The sequence below is a fragment of the Chiroxiphia lanceolata genome, chromosome 2 (genome assembly GCF_009829145.1).
Source record: "Chiroxiphia lanceolata isolate bChiLan1 chromosome 2, bChiLan1.pri, whole genome shotgun sequence".
NCBI classification, from domain to species: domain Eukaryota; kingdom Metazoa; phylum Chordata; class Aves; order Passeriformes; family Pipridae; genus Chiroxiphia; species Chiroxiphia lanceolata.
The window spans coordinates 60,294,837-60,319,115 of record NC_045638.1 but is presented as its reverse complement, the minus strand read 5'-3'; the positions used below and the strand labels follow the sequence as shown (position 1 = coordinate 60,319,115).

The following is a 24,279-nucleotide window of genomic DNA, read 5'->3' as shown; positions in this document are numbered from 1 at the left end:
TACTGTGATTCTTAGTAATTAGAAATTGGCTGGAAAGGAGACTTTATATTCCAGCTCATAACACTGATTACTAGGATTCTGGATATGCTTGCAAAAATGTCTAATATAATAATTTTTGCTGATTTGTTGTTTTTAACAATGCTATAGACCATATAGAGTCCTAATTATTTATTGTATGGAAAAAAAATTCCTTGGAGAAAACTCTTAATGTGCTGGGCTTTGATAAAGTATTCTTACCTAATGTTATGACACAAAGACAGCAGAAACCTATAAACCATTTGGCTTTTGCATTTTATATTTTTTATTACCTCCTTCTGATTTGACTAATTTCCAAGGTAAATAATATTTGTAAACATTTTTCTATACTCTTTTCTATACTTGCTGTTCTCCCAATTGTTATTCTGCAGCATCATCTTGTGTGTGAAGTGACATGTTTGACAGTCACTGAAGCACAAGTCACAGACATTTGGGATTATTTTATAAATTAATGCTCATTTGCATTGCTTATGGATCCCATGTTTTGTCTGTTTTCTGCAGCAGCAGCATGTTATGCATTTTTGTTACCTCTATATTGATACTAAGATTCTTTTTCTACTAATTTGGAGCTGTCTGTAATCCATAAATACTTTATCTCTGCTTCTGTTGTTTTTCTGTGGTGTGTATTTCTTTGGTTTTACTGACACTGAACTTTTTCAAGTACTGTATGCTTAATACCTTACTTGGCTCACTTTGAAGTGCCTTGGAGATCAAGGGGGAAAGTAAGTAATCAAAATTTTGTGCTGCCTGTAAATGAATATTTATTGCTATATTGCAACTTTACATTCTTCTTCCAGTTTAAGAATTACACAACAAAATTTCATCAGAGAATAGCAAGGTGCTTATTATCTATTAATCTTTTCTCATATTAAAAATTCTTGTTACCCTTCTTACTTTTTTACATCCCTTAACTTTTCATCTCATTGCATGATTGGGAATAAAAATACTGGTTTTTTCAGTTCAGTGACTGAACTAAACATGATTATGGATCAGGCTGATGTTTTAACTTTTTTCAACAGAAGTACTTAATTTAGTTCAAATGGATCCCTTTAATTAATCCCTTTACGGGTTAATTTTTTCTAAAGTATTTTTTCATATTATATTAAAAAAGACCCCCCCAAAAATGTCATTTCATGAAAGTTAATCCCTGAATGTAATTTTTTTTACAAAACTTTAAAGTTTTTTTCTCTAATTTCCACTTTTTTTGTGAGATTTACAAGTTTGCTTTGACCTGAAAGTAAAGGATTCTGCTTAATATGTTTTTACACAATCAAACAAACAAATCGGTATGCATTTGTCTCTACTTTTCTTGATATTCTGTAGATTTGGATATATTTTGTAAAAACTAAACGTTTGTATGCTGATTTTCCTTCAACCTGTTATTTTTAGATTTTTTTTTATAGTTTAGTGAGGCCAAATAGTCTTTTGAGGCAACTGTGCTTCAAGTGTGGTTAAAATTTATATTGTTTTCTTCTAGTTTATATTGTTTTCTTCCAGACCTGATTACCATATTTCCTATCCATATTTCTCAATGTAGCATATCCTATGTCTTGGCTGGGGATGTAAAGTTTATTGGCATATCATTTATGGAGCACCAGCTTAAAGGATAAAGTATCTTTGAATCCTCCTGTACAGCTGCTGTTTTTAATGGGAGGTTGCCCAGTTGTACTGGAAACTCAATTCTTGCAATTCGTCAGAATTTCAAGTTGAGTATTTCGATGGTCCTGAAAGGCATATTGCATTCTAGCAGTTTATTTCAGTCCTGCTGCTTCTGACATCAGTTGGCTCTCTGCTTGTCATTGAGATTAGCTGCTTCTAATTGATTTTAGAGAATTAACTTTTAATATTCGCTTTGGGCTTGGAAAACAGAACGTGTTGCCAGACTTTTGCAGTATGTTTCCCAGATAGTGTTAAATTCTCTGGACTTGAACATATTTTGCTTGCTTTCCTGCCACTCAGATTTTTTCAGAGTTGTTTGAGACTTTTCTTTAGGGACTACGAAAGCTTCAGGGAATGTGAGAACTGCTTAACTTCCCCCAAGCCACATTAGGAGGAAATGAGAAGACCGTTTTCCCAAAGGGGTTTAAAACCTTTAATCTTTGGGTTTAGGCACTCCAGTCTTCTGCCTTTTCAAATATCGGAGACAAAGACAGATATTCCTAAAGCTGGGAATAATTATCCTAAAACTCAGGCTTTTTTTCCTTATTTAAATAACATCAATTTTCCTTATTTAAATAACATCAGTTTTATTATTCACTCTTGATTGGCCTAAAGTTCAGGATCTTGTATTTAAGTACAGAAAGCTTATGAATGCCAATGGAAGTTTTTCTCTGCTGCTGTCTTACATGTTTACAAAATCCAATCTACTGCAGTTCTGTCTCAGTGGACATCAGGAGATGGTTTCTTTACTGATAACCTCAAGCCTGTTTTTTTTTTTGTAAGGGCCACTCACCTACAGGTTACTCAGACCTTTTCTGATCATTCTGCTGCTTTTCTTTCACTGTCTTACTTAATTCTTTAGTTTGGTGAAATCATCTCCCTACTCCTGTATTGGGACACTCCTGGGATCATGGGCTTAGCAACCACCCTTTGGTGTGTTTCAGACTTGAGGTGGATTCCCCTGGTTTCAGTTATTGCTAAGCAAACTTTTTTCACTACCTTTTTTGTCGCCTGCATAGGTTAACCTTCCTGGTTTGCTCTGTAGCAATACTCTGGTGCACAGCTATCTGCAATTTTTTTTCTTTGTAAAAATCTATTTTGAGTAAGTGTCTATATATAGTCTCTGTTGATGTTCCCTTGAAGGGAGATATTCTTGCTTGACTTTTCCGTTTAATAAACCACAGGGACACAAAAGGAATGGATTTGTGTTTGGAAACATGTTTCTGGTTTTTATCCTTTGAATGTACAATAATCTCCTGGGTTTGGGTATGCTTTGAAATTTCCTTTGCATTCCAGTTGCGTGTTGGTGTTAAGAGTATATATTGATGATAGTGGGAGTTCATTCACATTTGCAGATGTCTTGTCTTTAAGTACCTTCCTCTGTGAGCTAAATTCCACTCTGAGAGGCATTGTGTTTTAAATTTTGCCCTTAGATTTTCAGAAGGGTCAGTGCATGGCACTGTTTCCAGATGGGGGAACGGCATATCCAGACATTCTCTGTGCCCTGTTTGCAGTCTAGCGCAGCCTAACAGAGCCCGGGGTCTCTTGTTATCTCCAGAGGTAGGATATGGCTGAAAAATGGTTCAAGTTTCTGTGCTGGCTTCATCAGCATGACTCAACTTTGCACAGGTAGCTAACTCTTGGAACTGATATGGTTTTTCCCTAGTTGTGAACTATCTGCTGCTTCATACAGATCATGATTAGCCTTTAAGTGATGAAGGCTTTTTGATTCTCCCAGCCCTACCAGTACTCAAACCACAGAAAGAGAAGGGAAGTGCTTTGTACTCCATTTTGTTCAATTTTCCACTCAGGGTTGGTTTTTCTGGGGGGTTTTTTTGGTTTTTTTTTCCAATATTCAGGCAGCTTAGAAACAAAACAAAAACTGAAATAGCAAATTAATATGCTGAGGAAAGGAAAAATTAGACAAAAGCAATTAGTGTGTGGTTGTGATGCACTTAGGGTTTTTTCCTCCATTTAGCACTTGCTCATTTTCCCTCCACCCTCTGACAGTGATAAAACAATGTAATGAACCTGAGAGCTCTTTGGGTAGCTTTGGGTGTGACTTTCAAATTTTAAGCTCCTTGTCTCTGACTTGATGCGCTGACTCTCTTTCCCTAGAGTGTCTGTAGATGTTGAACCTTTAAGTTTCATTATGAAAAAGCAATAAAGCATTTCAGCTGTGAGGGTAAAATCCATAGATGAATCACTTGGGACTGATCCTATTACAAGAAAGCTGAACACTTTTCATTAGAGGAAGACAAGAGGATGCTTAAAAATGTGACCACTCTGGACTAACATTTTTATTCTAGTTACATTTGCCTGGAGCTTGTTTTCTACAGATTTCATGCTTACCAGAAGTTTTTTCAAAAATAGCTTGCAGAAAATTTCTGGTTTTCACTCATGAAGCGGTTGAGATGTGTGGAGAATAAACACTGAGAATTGCCAGATTTCCTTCTTCCCGCAGTTTTATACTTAACCTATTCTCTGGTGTTTCTTTCTGTTCTTGCTTTAAAAGTGATTAAAATACCTGGGGAAACCTTAGAAAGTATTCCTCACTGTAGTTCCTGTATACCAAATAATTTTATAAATAAAGTCACTGGTGTAAACTTTGACTAAATTTCCTGTTCCTAGTGAATAAGGATCCCTGGCTTCGGGTAGCTGGATCATGTTTAAACAGGCATCTGTTATTACAGACAAAAAAAATAGTCACTTGCTGTTTTATTTTGTATACATTTGCACCTAATGCCATTAAATATATAACTAAGTGCTTTCCTGAAGCACAGAAGCCATCCTATCTAATAGATGTGTAATGAGCTGGTGAAGCCAAAGCTAAGGGCACAGCAGTGCTGAGTAATGGGCTTAACAAATCTTTATGTAAGGACTTTAAAGAAACATGCAGGCCTTGAACTATATATAGCAGTTTCCAGTTTACATTTACAAGAATGGCTTATTGTTTTGCTATATTTGAATGCTGATATAAAACAAATTTCTAATTCTTCAATCCAAATTCATGGAACTTTCCTACCCTGCTTCTTGTAACTGTCTCTTTATAAAGTTATGCTTCTACAGGAATAATCTTTTTCTTTTAGAAGTTGGTTGACATTGAATACATGAGGTCAGTTCTGGAGAACTGGATTTCTGACAAATCGACCTTTACTGGGTCTTTTGCAGTTCAAGGCTGTAACAGGATGTTACATGTTGTAACAGGATTACTTGATTTACATGGATTCTCTTTTCACAGAATCATGGAGTAATTTGGGAGTTGGAAGGGACTTCTGAAGGTCATCTGGTCTACCCTCTCTGGAAGCAGGGCCACCTAGACCAGGCTGCCCATGACCATGTCTAGATAGCTTTTCAGTATCACCAAGTAAAGGGACTTCACAAATGCCTTGAGAAACCTGTGCCAGTGCTTAGTCACCATTATTGTAAAACAGTGTTTCCTGATGTTCACAGAGTTTCCTGATGTTCTGTCTTTCAGGTTGTGCCCATTGCCTCTTAACTTTTCACTGTGCACCACTGGAAAGAGCCTGGCTCTGTCCTCTGCACCTTCCCTTCAGGGATTTACATATGTAAGATCCCCCTGTGCCTTTTCTTCTTTAGGCTAAACAGTTCTAGCTCTCTCAGGCTCTCCTCACATGTCACATGCTCCAGTTCCTTCATCATCCTTGTGGCCCTTCCCTGGACTACCTACAGTGTGTCCACCTATCTGTTGTACTGAGGAGCCCATAACTGGGCACAGCACTCCAGGTGATGCCTCACCAGGGCTGAGTAGAGGGGCAGGTTCACCTCCCTGGAACTGCAGCCCAGAATACCAGTGCCCTACTTTGCTTCAAGGGCACGTAGCTGGCTTATGTTCAATTTGTTATGCAACAGGACCCCAGGTCCTTTTCTGACAAGTTGCTTTGCAGTTGGGTGTCCCCCAAAATACACTGATGCCTGGGGTTGTTCCTTCCCAGGGGCAGGACTTTGGACTTCTTGTTGAACTTACTGAGTTTCCTGTCAGCTGGTTTCTCCAGCCTGTTGAAATCCCTGTGGATGGCAGTGTGACCCTTTGATGTATCAGCCACTCCTCCCCAGTTTTCTGTCATCAGTAAACTTGCAGAGGGTACACTCTGCCACACCACCTAAATGACTGATGAAGATATTAAACAGTACTGGAGCTAGTGTTGACCTTTGGGGTACACTGCTAGTCACTGGCTTCCAACTAGACTTTGTGCCCTGATCACCACCCTCTGGGCCCAGCCATTTAAGCAATTTTCAACCCATCTCACAGTCTGCTCATCCAGCCTATACTTCATCAGCCTCTCTGTGAGAATCTTAAGGGATAGTGCTGAAAACCTTACTGAAGGCAAGGTGGATGATAACCACAGGTTATCAGGTTAGTTAAGCATGACTTCCCCTTGGTGAATGAATCCATGCTTACTACTCCCAGTTACTTTCTTGTCCGTATGCCCGATTGTATTCTGGAAGGTGCTCCTTCATTTTTGTTAGATGTGGTGTAAGATAAGGCCGCCTAAATTACCCAGGCTGGATTCTACTGCAGAATAAAGTCACAGTAGACCTTTCACCTTTTTCAGTGGAATAACCATTTTTGTCTTACCTTCTATCTAAGCCCACTTGTTCTAGTATACTGGAGCAGGAGATGCTGTGTGGTACTAACCTTTTTGTTTCCTCTCGTAAGAGTTTTTACTGTGGGGGCCAAAACCACACATTAGTTCAATTATTGTGAACTTGGCAACGGTGAAATAGGAGAAGGCCAGAAAAAAGAGGGAAGCAACATTTTAGTGGAGTAGACAGAGCTAATTGTTCTGATTATAAATTCTGCATTGTACTCAGGCAAATATAATAGCCATTTATTATTTGCCTCGCTTTTAAATCCTCCTCTCTCTGTGTAATTTATACTCTTGCCTGGCTTGACTCATCTTGAAAAATAATCGTGACGATTCACCGTAAAGCACCAACTAACTACACCTTTGACGATGACAGTACTGTTATAGTTTATGTAGTATCTGGAATCCAAGAAGTTATAAGTACTGTAGAAAGCTGTCCAACTGTTAGCACTGTGGTTTTTCAGACAACTTCTGGTTGTCTGAAACGGGAGCATCAATGATCCCAGCAGTCTACTCCCACCACTGTGGTAGAGGTGCATTTACTCAACATATTCATATGGACCCACCTGCACAAGGGCAGGGGAATGGAGGGGCAGACAGAAAGCAAAGGAGGCATAACGTGTTATCCTAGTATTTGCCAGTACTGACTCAGCAATGTCTGTAAGCACAGAGAAGTTACAAAGCATTTAATCTGTTATGTTCCTGCCCCAGGCATTGAATGCAGTCCCTAAGAAGAGAGTTGGGATGCTCTCTGTGTATCATCCTTTCTTCATTATTTCCAGAAAGATATTTTAAAAGTATCTGTCCAAAGAACAGGAACCATTTCCTCACCCCTTTCAGATTCTAAGTGATGTTCGTTCCTACATTACTAATTTAATTCAAGATCAGCCATACAAAGTGCTATTAGTGTAATGCCTGATAATAGTTCAGAGCAGCTGAAGGTGCCTTATTGCAAATATCATGTTGCAGGAAGCAGAGTGCTTTACAATAGCTGCTTTGTTGCTGCTTAGATGTAGACCAGTGTTTTCTTGATTAGCGAATACAGTGTCTGCATTTTTTAATTGGTAAAAGAAACCAGAAATGGAGCCACCAATCTTTGAAAACTGTATTTTCTTACATATTGCTGATAGTACAAAATATATTAAAAATTAGGCAATAGGCTTTAATCGAACTCTTTATGATTTTATTTTACAGATTGTAAGTCTAAACTCATTCGGCTGAAGACATATAGAATGTTATTGGTAAAGTTATCCCCATTGTAAATAGAAAGTGCTTTCAAAATTACACTGAATTTGATGGCAATCTTATTTCCTTTGAAGATATTAAACTTGTTCAATTTACACTTGACTGTGTAAACTTCATCAAAGTAATTTCAAGATATGTATTTATATGAGTATGTGTGTATTTTGAGAAGCCAAATTATTGTAGCATGTGTGAAAATCCCAATTTATGGCAAGACCTATGTGGTGACAGACTGAACAGTGACCTCTTGTCATCTCCTTCATTCCCCACTCAAAAAAAGACCCCTAATTTTCTAAACAGAGCAGGAATGTTATTCCAGTAGTGGGTCATTTTTCTTCCTGTTCAGACCTTCTTTATTACTTGGGATGTTTTAGGACTTGTGGTGTTTGCCTTCAACTTTCAAGACTGTATATGCTCACTCTTTCCCAATATCTACTGCATTAAAAGTGTGTTTTATTCCCACTACCTCTGTTTCATTACTTGCCAATATACTGCAATATTTGCCTTTGGTAACTCTCTTTTCCAAAATCAGCAATGACTTCTTGGCTACTTGACAATGGTGAAAATTTTCAAAGTAACTTAATCATCTAAATTAAATCTGATTTATTTATTTATTTTTAAGGCCTTTTGACTGTCTTCATCTTTCTTGATTTGTCTCCTGCTTTGTCAGCATGTGAACCATTAGCACTTGAGTTCCCTCAAGACTGAGGAGTTTTCTTATTCTTTTGTTACATAAGTGGTCTTCCAGGAAGAAGTTAACACTTCCAGTGTTACAGGAAGTGTTCCTGTAACACTTCCTTTGCATTGTATTATACAATTTCTTCTTGTCTGTTTAGAGTTTAGCATATTTAGAGTGATATATAAATAATAATATTTGGAGCAGAGAGCATTAAAAAAGGTAATATGTAATTGAGGAAAAGATACTGACTTGGGTTTGTAGAAGAGAATACACAGGACTTTAAATATGAATACATGGAATGAGATAAGATTACTAGTAAAATCCAAATTTACATTGCAGAAAAATAGTTTTAGGGATAATTGCATCCATCTAGTTTTGATTATGTCTGTATGCAGATTCGACTGTCTTCAATGAATGTGCTTCAAACATGCCACTTAGATTAGTTGATCATAGCATTGTGTAAGCATTCAAAAGAAAGCATGCCTTCTGTATAAATGCAAATAAGAAGGTTTGGGAAGTCATTCTCAGTTCAGGACAAGCAGGAACAGCAATACCAAGTTAGTGTAAAGCTCATAAACCCATATTAAATCAAAGTACTATAATTATTTATATATAATAAATTATATATAGTAATAACTACTAGCAGGTAGTCAAGAAAGGAGTAGAAACAGCACAGTGCTTCTTCCTCTTGAGTAACTTCCCAGCATTGCCTCGTTGGATTTTGAGGACCTGATAAGTTGAAGGTTTCAGATATTGTCTTTTATAGTATACGATGCATCTATTTGTATTGAATTTGTCAAATACCTTTTTAGACATATATACTTCTGGTCTCCTCAGCATCCTTTGGGAATACTTTTCTAGTCTAAAAAATGCTTTGCATTTAGGGAATAACTTCTTGTTGTTAGCTAATAATTTCCTTGGTTCCCTGAGTTGTTGTTACATTACATGAAATACCTTAAAAATAATGCGAGTACGTCCTCTCCATGATTTTGTAAACTGAAATAGATGAGAACTTAAATGGACTTCTTAGTTCCTATTTTATTTTTTAAGAAAAATTCCAAGCATTGTTGATAATTCTTGCACATAATGCATTTTGTCTTTTTTCATGTTATTAGGTACCTTCTTGAAGTTTGTTGTTACAAATATGTAAAGCAAAGAGAATATGTACTTTTGACATGTTACAGATGCCATATTTACAAATAAGTATGTCTTCCAGCTTCCTACTGTATTTTTGTGGAACAAATAATAATTGCTCTTACATTCACCTGATTGACAGTATAAAATGTAACTTTTAGACTGTTGAAATGCTATGAACTTTATTAAGTTTATTATGCTGTGAATTTAATAAGAAGCTGGGATATAGGAACTTCTGGTATGTTTACATGCATTAGTTAGCAGTATTTGGTGATGTGATTTGATTGCCAATACATGGGTGTGCGGTGCCTTTTGAGATATTCTGGTTCTCTGTCATGTTTACCTGTCCCCTGCCAAAACTTTGAATACTGAAGGATGTCTCTATTGGCCCTAGGTTACTAGGTGTGAACAACTGAACTAGGGCCTTAATTTTGAGAGGGGAGGGTAGAGGGATGCACAGTGCTTTTGTGTGACCAGTAGTATTGAAAACATGAGTAATATAAATAAATATTACTTTGAAAGATCAAAATAGTCAGGAGTTTTCAGCAATAAATGCAACTGTTATTGCTTAGTGGCATTTCACAACATCAAGTTACAGGTTAGAATCAATAATGACTATGGTGGAGGGATGGACACAAAGTGCAGAGTCTTGAATGGACTTAGCATTACTTAATGCATATTATAATGTCATGCTATATAATAGCAAATAATCTGTGGTGTGTATTTCCACAAATAAGATTTCTGAATCCACTGAAACCTGGAAATTCCAGCAGAATGCCGATTGTTGTTGGAGCCAGGGTTATATTATGATTTAATGACTTTTCTGGGCTTCATTTGATGACCTGGCCTAGAAAAACATTTTGAAGTAATAAAGCGTCTGTTTGGCTCCAAACTAATGAGAGAAGAATTGCTCTTTGCATAAACTGTTCTTTAGGAAGAGCCATGGAGAGCTACTAATAAACCTTGTTAAAAAGCTTAAGCAAGATTGAAAGAAACAGAAACCAGAAAACTATTCTTTTCCATGTGAAGCGAGTACATCAAAAAGAAAACAAAAAAAAGGAGGAAGAAAAAAAAAAGGAAAAACAAAAGCAAGCCCACAGGGTTTTTGCCTCCCCTCCATGTGACTTGCAGCTCGCTGCACTTCACTTACGTCGCCTCTGAGATATGTTAAAGTGCAGTTCAGTTTAATGAAGAAGTGGATAGGACAAATCAAGGCTAGAGACTATTTACAACAGAAGTTGGGTAAGTAAATGCAGCTGTAGATAAATGTTTACTAATATTATGCAAATGTTGCAATGTCTAGCCTGTACTGTTTAAAAGAATGCTCAGAGCTATCATTTTTTGTTGGTCCTTTGTTTTACTTAAGTATTTTGCAGGTGTTGGTGGTACATACTGTGCAACAGATTTATGCAAAAGACTGATACAGGATTTAATTTTATTTTTCAGACTTCCTGCAACAAAACAAATAACTTTACTTTCCTTAAATTTCTTGTACTGACTTTGTTTTAAATTCTTTGCTTTGTAAGTAACTGCTTTGTCTATTTTAGTGCAGTGCTCAAAATAATTTCAGTGGGAGTTAGCTGATAGTTTCTGCTGCCTTCCTGTTATTTTGATTATTTTTCTACTGTTTAGGGAGAGAGGAGAGCAGCTTATACTTTGAACTTCCTTGATACAGTATTTTCAGATTTCTAGAACCCTATTCCAGACCACTATAAAATCCCCAGCATCAACTTGTTCCAGGAATTCATTCAACCATCCTAGTAGGATATGATTTCACCTGTTTGCTTTTGTTCTCTGTGTATTTTTATAAAGATTTATATGTGTTCTTATACTGAGTTTGATATAGAAAGTTCTGGTTTAGATTTTTGTATGTATAAATTTGTGTAAATCTAATATCAATATCCAAGATAGAGAAGTATGATGACAGCTTTTGTTGTTGTTTAAGACTTCCAGGATTTTGATTTTGATATAATTTTGTCTCTGGCAATTGGAATGGACCTTACAGTTGCTATAATGCTGTTATGAAATAGGATTGCAGTCTTAGTCAATTAGTAATTTCCAGAATGGCTGTTTTAGCAGTTTTAGTGCCTGCCATTCAAGTATTTAAATCTCAGTGCATAGACAAGGAGCTGAGAAGGGGGAATGATTAATGTAGAGTCTAGAGACCTATGCCAAAGACTGATTCGAATCTTGGGAACTGAAAAAGGAAAAGCAAAGCCTTTTGTTGTTGGTAGTGTATTAAAGAAAATATTTTGAAGCATTTAATATCTTGTGATATAGGGTGTGTCGTCCTTTCGCATCATCTCACAGGAAAGCGTACATTAAATATTGTCTATCATGATTTTTACTATCTGTATTAATCAGTATGTGTTATCTTTTTCAGATAATCACTCCATTTAGGAGGCTAATATTGTGTGCTGAGAACAGAAAAGAAATGGAGGACTGGATAAGCTCTCTAAAGTCTGTTCAGTCCAGAGAACACTATGAGGTAAGCTGACATCTCTTTTGGTCTAGTCTCTTCTAGCTCAACAGATCAAGCTACAGGACACAGAGCTGGAGTATTCACCCTCCTTAGTGTGAAAAGTGTGTCTAACGTCAGAGTGAAGCTTCGTATTAAGAACTTCACTAGCAAAATTATCTCTCTTTTGTTTAGAATTTTGGAGGGAGAGCAGGCTAAATATCCTCTGGAAAATGCTTCTGATGAACATTGCATTGTCGTCCCCTGTAATATGGAACAGTACATAATTTCAGTCACTGTAGCTGTGTTCTGTACTTGCAAATTTGTCTTAACTTCTCCTTTACTAGACCGCACAGTTTAATGTGGAACATTTCTCAGGGATGCATAACTGGTATGCCTGCTCCCATGCCCGACCTACCTTCTGTAACGTGTGTAGAGAGAGCCTCTCTGGAGTCACTTCTCACGGCCTGTCTTGTGAAGGTAAAATAAACGCTTTCTTCCCCCTGTTTATAATGCCACATGTGTAGACAGATGGCTGCAAGTTGAATATGAGAAATTGTTCTGAAAATAGGGAGTAAGAAAAAAGCCTAAAGGGAGAAATCTATTCACTAGTGGTGACCTTCCTCTGGACAGAGGGACTGCTAATGATCTGACTCACCTTCGTGCTCCAGGGACCTTTTTTAATAACACAGTTTCCTTCTGTTGCAGCAAGCAGTTTGAAGTGTACTGGGTGGATGGTTTGCACATAAAAAATGTGGAATAAAGTAGTCTTACTCGTTTGCAGAATCAGCATTTTTCAGGAAAAAAGTCATAATGGTAGTTTCTGCCCAAAATCTATAAAAATTCTTAACACTTTTTTCAGTGTTACAAACTCATCCTCTCCAATTCTTGTTTACTCTGTTGCTGTTGCCTGATTCTGCAGTACATGTGGGGTAGATGAGGGCAGGTTTATTGCTTTAAAAATTCTCTCATGCAGTGAGGGGGTAGAGATGTAGATAACTGCATTTTGGTGGTTCAAAAGGTGAAATCCAGCACCAAGAAAAAGGAGATGTGGCTAAGACTTCAGCATTAAGCTTATCTAGAGAAATGATATTTCATGAATGAATAATTATAATAAGTCTGAAACAGCTTATTTATTTTCTCCTGTAAGTTCTGTGGAAAAGTGATAACAAGTCTACTTGTGTTACAATCCAGAAGAAAATAAAGCATCCTTGTGACCTTAGAAACGTAGAGGTATTTCATTACTAATACAGCTGACTGCCCAGGAAAGAGTTACAGTTATATATATATATATTCATAACTTGACTTTTGGATGCATATAACCCAACGGCAAATGCATTTCAGTTATTGATGCTCTTATAATGCTTGAGGTCTGAGCATAATATGTATTAAGAAAATCTTAAAAAGGAAGCATTAAAACTCACTGTCCTGAATTGTCCATGCTTTTGATGTAGCTAATGGTACAGTTACCAAGGAACGGGGCAAACCCATTTCATAGAAATTAGGAGTAGCATAGTTATTTCCAGCTTCTCTTGTGTATGTTTTCCACTGTGTATAAGTCCTTTGGACAGTTTTAAGGAAATTATGGTATTCTCAATGTCTGATACTGGCAGATGGAAGTATCGTGCTTAACTAAAATGCAATTGTGTTGCCTCTGTGTACAAATACAGTTACATTTGCTCAGGCAAAGGAAAGCAAAGGCTTTCATAAAGCATTTATCCATTAATAAGTTATATTATAGCTATTTTAAAAGGTTGTTTAGCAAGAATTATTCTTTTAAGATTATCAATGTTAATGTTTGTAGTTCACCATTTTATGTTTTTTCAGTGTCCAATTTTGCTTCTAAGTATGATTTTAGTATACAAGGTGTTGGCTTTAACTTTACATCAGGGAAGTTTCCATAATTTCCAGATTTGGAGTTTGTCAACTTTCTGCATAACTCATTACTAACTTATGCTACATTTATCCATATTTCTGATGCCAGTTAATCTTTCAGCAGCTTTTACAAATAGCTTGTGAAGGTGGTTTCGATTTGCTTTCACTGTTCCGCAATTCCATAATTGTGTATGACCTGGAATGTTTTATATGTAGATACTATGATATTCTTTTGTCTATTAATGTGTACATCCTTTTACTTCTTAGCTACTAGTTTATATCTATTTTCTTTATCTTTTTCCAACATTTTTTTTTAATTAATAAAAGACACACTTAGTAATGTGTCTAATCTGAATCATTTGACAGTTGACTCTTACTGGAATACTCCATACTCAGTCCATAATTCTGTATACTTTCTTCATCTAATAACTGTATTTTGTTTTGATATTCTTTCTCTGAAGTTCTTATGTGATGGAGATCATATTTACTTGCTTCTGCCATGTGCACTTCTAATGCATTTCACTATCTATTTTTTTTTTTTTTACTTACCATGTTAGCAGTACATATGGTTTTAGGAGACAGTGTAGGAAGTATGGACTCTTAAGAGTCCTCAGACATGTTCTGTGCTACTTTTTCCTGTTACATAATTAAAAAAACCTGTTTAAATATTCATGCCTGGCATCTGAAACCTCCAGCACTGCTTTACGCTGAGAATCCACTTATATCTATACTAAATTCAGTTATTTGTGTGATCATTGATCCCAGGCTACTCTATTATGCCTCATATTGAGAAGCATGAGAAGTCCCTTCTCAAGAGATATTTGAGCTCTTTCTCCTCTCAGTGGTTTGGTTTACTGGCATACGAAGTTGTCTTGAAAGTAGCTTAGAAGTCTTTGTACTCTTTGTGGTCTGATTCTTGACTGTTAACTATAGGTAAAAATAAATCCCATTGATATTTTGCAACTTCTGATACTTTAGAAGATCAGTCCTGTAATATTTTATTCTCTTACACTTCATGGCTTCCGGCATGCTGCACAACTGTTTTTTCAGTCTGACCACAAAACAATCTTCATTTCTTTTGGAGATAAGATGGATTACTTCTTTTTTCAGGGCACCTTCTCCCCCAGCAGCCTTTGGCAAAGGCTGATCAAATTAATTGCAGGCCACCCTGAAGATACTCCTCTAAATTTTATGGAAACCAGTGTAGAAAAACATGGTATGTTGATACCTTTGCTAGGTAAAAGACTAGTGTGAAGTTGCATCTTTTTAGAAGTCAAAGAATTGATATGTATATCAACCTGAAGATGTAAATTATATCAGACCAGGCTTCATTCTTGTTACTGCTCAAAAAACAACCGACTTTTAAAAAATTTAATCCTACGCTCCTTTGAGATGCAATCTCAAAGTTCCTTCTTCTTGAGTTCCTTCTTCTGTGTGTTCTCATAAGATAATCTACTTTTCAAATGTTATCTGTGTGTTGTGTTGCTTTAGCTAGCTCTAAAGGACTGACCCCTGCAACGTTCATCCACAGTCTTTACTAGGACAGAGAAATTATGATTTTTTTTTGCTTTGCTTTATAAATTACTCCAAACTAGCTGAATCAAGGAAGACTTTTGGTTTTATGCTCCTCAAGTGTTTCTCTTACTCAGAGTTTAGCTTGCTGAATGGTCAGGAGTCTAAACCTAAGCAGTTGTGAGGTAAACACGGGGATACATAGAATGTTTAGGAAAAGGAACCTAAAGAACGATAGATCATTATCTACAGAAACTCTTTCAAAGCTCTCTATCCTCAATTACTCTGTATTAATATTACATTTCTATCCAAGTCATTGCCAGTGGAATACTGCCTTTATGATTATTATCAAAAATTTATTTCCTCGTGTAGCATTTTCATTATCTGAATCTTGATTGTTGAATATCAAACATAGCTAATAAGTGGGAGATTGCAGTTTAAATGAGAGGCTTTCTCCTGTTATGAATTGCACAAACAAACAATGTTGAAAGCACACTTTAGGATCATGAAGTCAATCAATAAGAAAATACTGGGATTAAATTACCTCTGCAAATGCACTTTGTGGATTTGGTCTTTTCTCATTATGATTGTCGGTTTTTGCCCACAAAACCCTGTTCTTCTTACATATTGCCCAGGGAATTGTACAGGCAATACTTGCACAATCATTGTCTCTGATATTTTTGTCACATTTTCTGCACAGACTGGAGTGAAGAGTGAATGAAGCAGTCAGGAAGAGAAGGGATGTTCATTGTTAAGGACTGAAGGAGTCATAGAAAACTGTTCTGTGACTTTATAATCACACCACACCCCTTTGCAACCCTGGGGAAATAATTTAAAGAAGATTTTTTTTATCAAATCAGTAGTTGTGTGTTGTTTATAATCTGCATCCTGTATCACAGAAATGCTGAGTTTTCTATAACTGCAGAAATCAGATGTAGCTGTTCTGAAGTCACTGATACTTTTAAGATATACAGTATTGAAAAAAGTCTTAATTGCAGTAGTAGTACTGAACATAATAATAATAATAATAATAATGATAAAAATAAGAAGAATACTTTTAAAAGGCGAGGAAGAAATTAATATGGGTGTTAAAAAGCAGTATTTCATTAGCTTCTTGTATATAATGCAAATACTTGTTGAAAATTATTATGACTCAGTATGGCACAGCTCCATACTTATCTACTATCCATTGCATGCAGTGACTGGGGGTCTTATTCTCCAAATATGTATGATCATATAACCAAAGTTTTCACACTTGCGTTCAGAAGCTATATTGCAATATTAATGAGTAACTTACCTTTTTATAGTACTTGAATTTGTAATATTAATATTCTTTTAGCACTCTGATTGTGATATTAAACCAACTTGGAATATTATTTATTTGGTGGAAAATAGTAAAAATTACCAAGAAACTGCTTTTTATGCTTTGTAACACAGACATAAGCTTCAAATTGAGGTGAAGTCAAGTTGCTCTTTTCACTTGAGTCAGTCTGTTTTCACTGTGGCTCGTTCATCTATCATGTGATTGTATTCTTGGAAACAAGACACCAGGTTTCTTAGAATACCTGAAGACAAATTCTGCCGTCTTGAACAACTTGAACTATAGATACCAGATCAAGGATCTTCAGATTGGTCTTTGAAGTCAGACAAGAATAGTCTGAGCCCATTCTTGTTTGAAGAACACAGAAGAGAAAACTCTTCATAAAATAGGTGGTAGAGGAGTAAGTTTGGGGAAAAAAATTGAGTGCCCTCCCAATGTAGTTGAATTAATTGATGGGTGGTTAGAATGAAAGGCCTTTGAGACAGAAGTGTTCTATAACAAAGGTGTAGGTTTTCAGCACAAGAGATCCTGTGATAACATTCAATAATGTTGACTTTTCTTCATTAAGATAGTAATAGCTCTTGATTTATTCACTGTGTTTGACAGCAGGTGTTAGTCCCACTGTGGCAACTGTTTGACTTTCTGAGATACCTGCTTCATATCTCAATTAGAAACATTTACATAGAAAATTAAAGTTTAGAATAACATTCCATGAATATTTTAGATTTAGTTTGGCTAAATCTTCCCTTTTCTCATATTTTAACTTTCATTGGCAAAGTAGTGGCAGTTGATGACTAGCCATATGTCTGCATGTTTTCTGGAAGATTTCAGATATCAGACTGATTCATGATGTGATGTAGTGTAATCTGAGACAAAAGAAATTAGAGGATAGTGGTAACTAAGATTGAGATTTTATTTAAAATTTTCCTTTCCTTACTTAAAAGTTACATCTGTGTCTTAAGGTCATTGTTTTTTGTAATGTTTAATATTCAGAGTAACATAAAATGTTGTTTGATGATATTGAGGTTGCATGTAGGTGACCCACAGAGTCTGATCTGAGATTTGGTAGGTGGGTTATTTACTGTACTTAAAAAGCAAACATTAGCTGTCACTTGCCATCTATGGTGTAGCTTGCTGCATCTCTTCAGACCCTGGGATTGAATTTGTCCTTGCCTTGTTGAGAGAGCAGAGGTTCAGTAATTCAGATCTAGCTGAATTACAGCTCAGTAGGATTTGAAAATTCCATTACTTTGTTATCCCTTTGAAAATTTGTAATTTCCTATTCCTACTCATCTCTGATTTGTTGCATTTTGATCTATACAGCAAAGCAAATGCATATCATTTATGAGTAGGAAGCTGAATTCAGTGGCAAAACTTCTCCAAAACATTCAAATGGTGAAACTGCTGAAGGTCCATCACTTGAAAATGCAGCCTTTATTTCTGTACTTTTATGAGAGCTGACTTCTTTAGATGCTTGCAACCAGCTTAGGTTGGCAAACACACAGTTGTTTAGAAAATGTGAGCCTACCCTTTTAGCTGATATTTGAACACTTTGGGTCTATGTTGGTCTTGCTGCAACAGGTCCATGTCCTTCTTATGTTGGGGGCCACGGACCTGTTGGAGTGAGTCCAGAGGAGGGCCATAAAGATGATCAGAGGGCTGGAGCAGCTCTCCTATGAGGAAAGGCTGAGAGAATTGGGATTGTTCAGCCTGCAGAAGGAAAGGCTTTGGGGTGATGTAGTTGTGGCCTTTCAGTACCTGAAGGGAACCTTCAAGAAAGATGGAGAGAGACTTGTTTTACAAGGGCATGTAGTGACAGGACAAGGGGGAATGACTTAAAACTGAGAGTAGATTTAGATTAGATATTAGGAAAAAATTCTTTACTGTGAAGGTGGTGAAGCACTGGAACAGGTTGCTCAGAGAAGCTGTGGATGCCTCATCCCTGGAAATGTTCAAGGCCAGGCTAGATGGGACTTTGAGCAACCTGGTCTAGTGAAAGATGTTCTAGCCCTTAGCAGGGGGGCTGGAACTAAATAATCTTAAAATGTCCCTTCCAACCCAAATAATTATATGATTCTATGAATTATGCTTTTTGAAATGACCAGGGGAGTTACTGTAAAAGCAGCAGAGCTTTTTTTTTTTCATTCTCTTTCTTTCTAGAAAGTATGAAAGTGAGAACTAAGGACTTACTTTCACACATCTCCCAGAACAGTGAAGATTGCTCTCAAACTCAGATGTTGCTTACGTAGTCTCAATTCACTTTTTAAATTGATCTGGCAATGGATCGGTGGAATTAAAATGGGAAATTTATTATTCACAAGACCTTTTGTACCATGGCTTAATGGTTTTTAATGGTGGATAAACGATGGGCCAAAGCTTTTGACAATTTCCTGTCAAATATTTGTTTGAAAAGAGACTACTACTTCTGATCTGCTGGCTAGTTCTCATAAACCTTTGATGGCCTTTGCCGAAATAATTTATATAATGCACTCTAAATAGAATGATGTCATGCACTTTCAGGAAAAGAAATACCCACAGTTGGGTGCATCAGTCTGTTTGGTCTAATATGCTGTCATTAACTAGTCATATTAATTATGTTGAACAAAATTCAGTTATTAGGTTGTCGAAGTGTCTGCCTGTACTACACACTTGTGATAGATATTCCAATTAGTAGACTTTTAGTAAGTAATCCAGTAAGAAGTCAGGCTCTTCCTCATTTATTGTAAGCTCTTGAAAAGTCTTGTAACCTCCAGTATCCTGAATAAAAATATCACCACCTAACCTCTCACTTTCTCATCTTCTGATAAAACAGGCCTAGTATGATGCCCCACAGGCATCCTTTGAGCAAAGAAACAGAGCCCCAGACTCAAAATACTTGTGTAAAACATTCTCTCATCACCTCTTGCAAATTTAAACCAGATCTCTGAGTTATGTCACTGGAGGAATAGAAAAGGCAAAACCATAGTTAAAGATATATTTGTACCTTGCACCTGAAAAAATGGGGACTGATGTGGAGTTGAGGACACAATTAGCATGAGCTATAGCTAAGCAGTTAAACCCAGTTTAGAGGGTTAAAGCTGGAGTGATTATGAACTGAATTTTCATTTAGTTGGGTAGTATCATGTGTGCAACACTAGGTGACATGTACTTGACTGTTTTATGGAATATCTGTGTTTAATTTTTTAAAAGGTATGTATCACTGAAATACAGCAAATAACATGATATGTGTGTTTCTGTGTGTCTTCTAGTGTGTAAGTTTAAAGCACATAAAAGATGTGCTGTCCGAGCAACAAATAACTGCAAATGGACCACATTAGCCTCAATTGGAAAAGACATCATTGAAGATGAAGATGGCGTAAGTACTATCCAGATTTACAGTATTTTCCCTGTTTCTTCTTTAGGGGAACAAAAAAAGGCTAAGCATAGAAATATTGCCATGTGACCCATTGAAGTTAATTATAGGTGGCTATTTTCCTGAACACTTTTCAAAGATTAACATGGTATTTAGAACAAAAGTTATATTCCTATCTCACAAGACATGTCTAGCAACCGTGGGCACTAGATTGCAGCTGTATTACAAGCCTTTAAAGGCCACATGCAGAGAAACTCTGAAGCTGGAGAATTGTTCACAGAAGTTCCTACTGCTCTTAAGCAGAGCTGGTATTTTGCACTATTACCATGCTGTTTTGGCAATCTGTTTTGTGTCCTCCTACCTATAGCTCTTCCCCAGGAGACCTGTTTGGAATTCACTGGATTGCAGAGTGTTTTTTTTCTGATGAAAGCAGGAATTTTAAAATTAGCAGGAGAAAACAACAAAAGCTTTTAAGAGGTTTATTGTGATAGATGAGCTATTTTTACAAACACAACCCAGTATGAGCCACTGGTGTGAAACGTTTTCCTAGAAGGTTAGTACTGTGTTGCACACCTGAGTGTCCTGAGTTGCCTATGGTATTAATAGGACAAAGAATGCACTGAGTAAAGCTTTGCACTGCATTTAGAGACTGCTTTATAAAGCTGTGACTTACTAGCCGTGGTTAGCGAGTAAGTAAAGCCATAGAGGTATTCTGCTGTCCTGCATATTTTTCTAAATTTTAGTTATTTTTAATTGGTTTGTGTCATGTAGTCAGCCTTAACTGAATGGAAACTTGTTTGTATTACTGAGTCTCTGGACTTAACTGTTCTGTTGTTTCATGATTAGTTGCTACCATGGTACCATGACTGAGATGTGTCTCCCCTCTTCAGATGTCATGTTTTCTGCCTAGCACGTGAAACACCACAGTAGTCCACATTCATTGCTGTTGCCTTGTAAGCATCAGTGTCACTTTTCCTGGCTGACCAACTGCTTCTTTGATGAAAGGGTACAGCTGTGAGAAATAGTTTAAATCCACCTATATTTGAGAGACAAAAGCCTTTAATTTCTATTTCTGAGTATTTAACGTTGTTGACTACTTCTCCACAGATAGCTATGCCTCACCAGTGGTTAGAGGGTAATCTGCCCGTCAGTGCCAAATGTGCAGTCTGCGACAAGACTTGTGGCAGTGTTTTACGCCTGCAAGATTGGAAGTGCCTTTGGTGTAAAGCTATGGTAGGTGCAGTGAACCACGTCTGAGCATCTAAGATTTTGTCAGCTTTATTGCTCACCATTATTTTTATTTTGCCATTTCGTAACTGTGCTTTTGGATTAAGTAGGAGCAGGCAGCTTCTGCAAACTCAGGTCTCTCTAGCATTCAGAATGTCTGATGACTGTCCTACTTGCTTCAGTTAATTTTTTATTTGCCCACAGATGCAGCTTTTCTTTAATAGGTGTTGTCATCCAGTGTGTTTTCTCTGCCTTCTGCTAGCTGATAACTGAATGTTCAGATGCCTATTCCTTAAGCCTAATAATCATATGTTACTTTCTTGTATTTTATATGTTATATTAATATTTATTAATATTAGTGTAGTAATATTTTTATTAGTGAAAAATCTTGACTTTCTCTTCTTCAGTACAATCTGTAAGTTGCTGATTGAAATTCTATAACATACTACTGCTGTTTCCCCAATATATAGTTTTCTCTTTATTTTATGAACTTGTCTAAAAAGATGGGTTTCTTATGCAAGTCAGCAGTTTATTTATTGTTGAAGCTTCAGGCTTTGCGTGTAGGCAGTAGGAAATGATTGGTGTCTCCAGAGGTGATTTGAAATTTAGATGAAGTGCAGCAACCTCTGCATGTGCCTCTCCTTCTAGTATCTGTGGAAGAGACCTCTACAACATGGAGTTCATAGGACCCACCTTTGACAGGTTGTCTGGCTTGGTAGGTGTGCTAGATTTGATGCAGATACATCTTCCAGAACAGCCTGGTGGGCCAGGCAGGTACAGAGCTATTGTTTTGCATGTGCAGAGGGTAGCTGCTGCCACCAACACAGATGTTGGCTGCTGGGAACTTAATTCTCCCTTCCTCATGGATGGGAGCAAGTGACTCCCCTGAAAGGACAATTCGTATCTGCTAGAGGTGTAACTGAAAATGAAGTTCTCCAAAATAATGTTTTGTTGCATGAGTAACAAGCCTTTGCGGTTGAACATTTGTGAGTTTTTTATTGTCTCACTCCTCTTCCCTCTACACCTAAGTGTTATATACGAGTCCATTTTTGTTACATAAATACTGTATCAGTTATATTTTCACCTCAAAATTCTACTGGAGGAAAATAACTTCTTGTTTATTTTGTAGGTTCACACTGCCTGTAAAGATCTTTATCCTCGTAAATGTCCACTTGGCCAATGTAAGGTATCGATCATACCTCCAACAGCACTAAACAGTATAGACTCCGATGGTACGTAGTACTGTAGTGTGCTCAGCGGTAGCTCTGGACTTGCAGTGTCTATTTAGATCTGTATAAATAAACAAGACTAAAATCCTTCTGCTGAGCAGGTGAATGTAGTCCTCAAATTTTCAAAGAGAAGTATAATTTTCTGTGTAGGGTTTTAGAGAATTATTTAGCCACCGTATTTTTAAAAATATTTTTGAAAGTTTCCCCAGTAGAAATTTTCTCCCATTTTATTTACGACCCTTAGAAACTTTTCAAGTGAATGATGATAGTCCTCAGATGAAGTGAGCTGACGCCTGCCTGGCATGCACCACTCATTCTGTGAGTTCTCAAATTTCAGATAACTTTGCGTTATGCAGAGGTAAGCTAGCTGAACAGCTCAGATGCAACAACTACTTTATCAGGCTTAAGAGAGGAAATGTTTCCATAGCTTCTCTAATTTTTTTTTAAATATAAGCAACATAAGAATCCTACAACACACAGATAAAAACCCAGCAAATGTTCAAAATTCAGAGATGTTTTTTGGTGGCTCAGGATAGAGATGCATGAGCAGTGGGAGACAGCACTTCAAGGCAGAGGGTGGATTTAAATAAGGAGTATCATGAAATCTCAACTGCTTTAATTTTATAGTTTGTATTGTTAGTAAATATAGACCCACAACTTTAACACAGTTCAATGAATTTTGTAATATGGAGTTAGTAAAAGTGATTCTTTATTCTGGATATATTCACTCTATTTACTTGCTATGTGGTGTCTTAGACATCATTCTGCTATTTATTATTCATGCTAGGAAGATTGTTCCTTATGTGAAATTATTTTTCTTGGCATTTAAATAAATTACTCAAACCTTATTTTAAATTAGACATTGTGACAATGCGGAATGAAATTAGCATCCTTTAATGCCAATTTTTTATTCGTAGCTTTAGTATTTTTTAGTAATAAAAACAACAGTCATTTTAATATTGCTGGAGGCAAATGTCAAAACCTATGCTAGTGATATCTGAAGTGTTACTGAGAAACCACTACTTTCATGGACTGGTCATGTTAGTGACAACAGTGTCCCTTAGTACTTCTTACTAAGGACCTTGTAGAAAGCCTGCTGTAATTAGTTAAAACCTGCATTGACTTTTATAATCACACTTTTAATCACAGATGAAGGTCTGTTGATCAGTGATTCTGTTATATTTAATAGTGTAACTTCACTCTGAAAAGAAAGTTCTTATGTAAAGTCTCACCTGGGAGGAATTGAGTACAAGTAAGTTTTAAAATCTGTGAGTACTCCTAGAAGGGTCATACAGATGTGGATGATCCAGTTCATCCCACTTAAGTTAAAGCAAAATAAGATTGAAAACCAAGCTTCTAACTTGTAACTGAAATATATATTTAATTATGTGATAATCTGTGAAGATGAGATTTCAGAAGTATTCTAAAAGGTTAATAATCTTCCACTGTTGAAAAACAATAATGCTATTGTCTTCAGGATTTTACTAAATCTAGGCACTGAAAATACCAGAAAGAAAAACAATGAACTAGTAGATTTTGCACAATTATGTTTCCCTTGCAGGGCTAATACTCGGTTTAGCATTTACATTATGCATGATAAAATGTACTTCTTTTGTCCTTCATCCCCTCCTTCCTTTTTCTCATGATTTCTTTTTGTGTTGTTCATATTAGAACATCTTATTTATTTCATTCTTTCTAACTATGTTCACAGGTTTCTGGAAAGCCACATGCCCGCCATCCTGTGCCAGTCCTCTTTTAGTTTTTGTTAACTCAAAGAGTGGAGACAATCAGGGAGTAAAGTTTCTTCGTCGATTCAAACAGTCGTTAAATCCAGCTCAGGTGTTTGATTTAATGAATGGAGGACCTCACTTAGGGTAATGACCTTGGAAATCTTGAGCAATCCTTTCCACAAGGGAATTTAGTCTGGTGTTCCCCTTGTTATATC

General features: G+C 36.6%; 1 protein-coding gene across 4 annotated transcripts in view; it reads left to right on the top strand.

The window, feature by feature from the left end:
- Positions 1 to 24,279, top strand: part of DGKH (diacylglycerol kinase eta) — a 157,452-nt gene that overhangs the window by 91,523 nt on the left and 41,650 nt on the right. For 2 of the 4 annotated variants that reach the window (XM_032678409.1, XM_032678408.1), the window contains exons 5-10: positions 11,744 to 11,848; positions 12,166 to 12,298; positions 19,775 to 19,881; positions 20,986 to 21,111; positions 22,235 to 22,337; positions 24,046 to 24,208. In XM_032678409.1, the coding sequence (XP_032534300.1) occupies positions 11,744 to 11,848; positions 12,166 to 12,298; positions 19,775 to 19,881; positions 20,986 to 21,111; positions 22,235 to 22,337; positions 24,046 to 24,208 (737 nt within the window). Of the gene's footprint in view, positions 1 to 10,080; positions 10,603 to 11,743; positions 11,849 to 12,165; positions 12,299 to 19,774; positions 19,882 to 20,985; positions 21,112 to 22,234; positions 22,338 to 24,045; positions 24,209 to 24,279 lie in introns of those variants that run through there. The other 2 variants (XM_032678410.1, XM_032678411.1) reach the window with 2 other exon arrangements.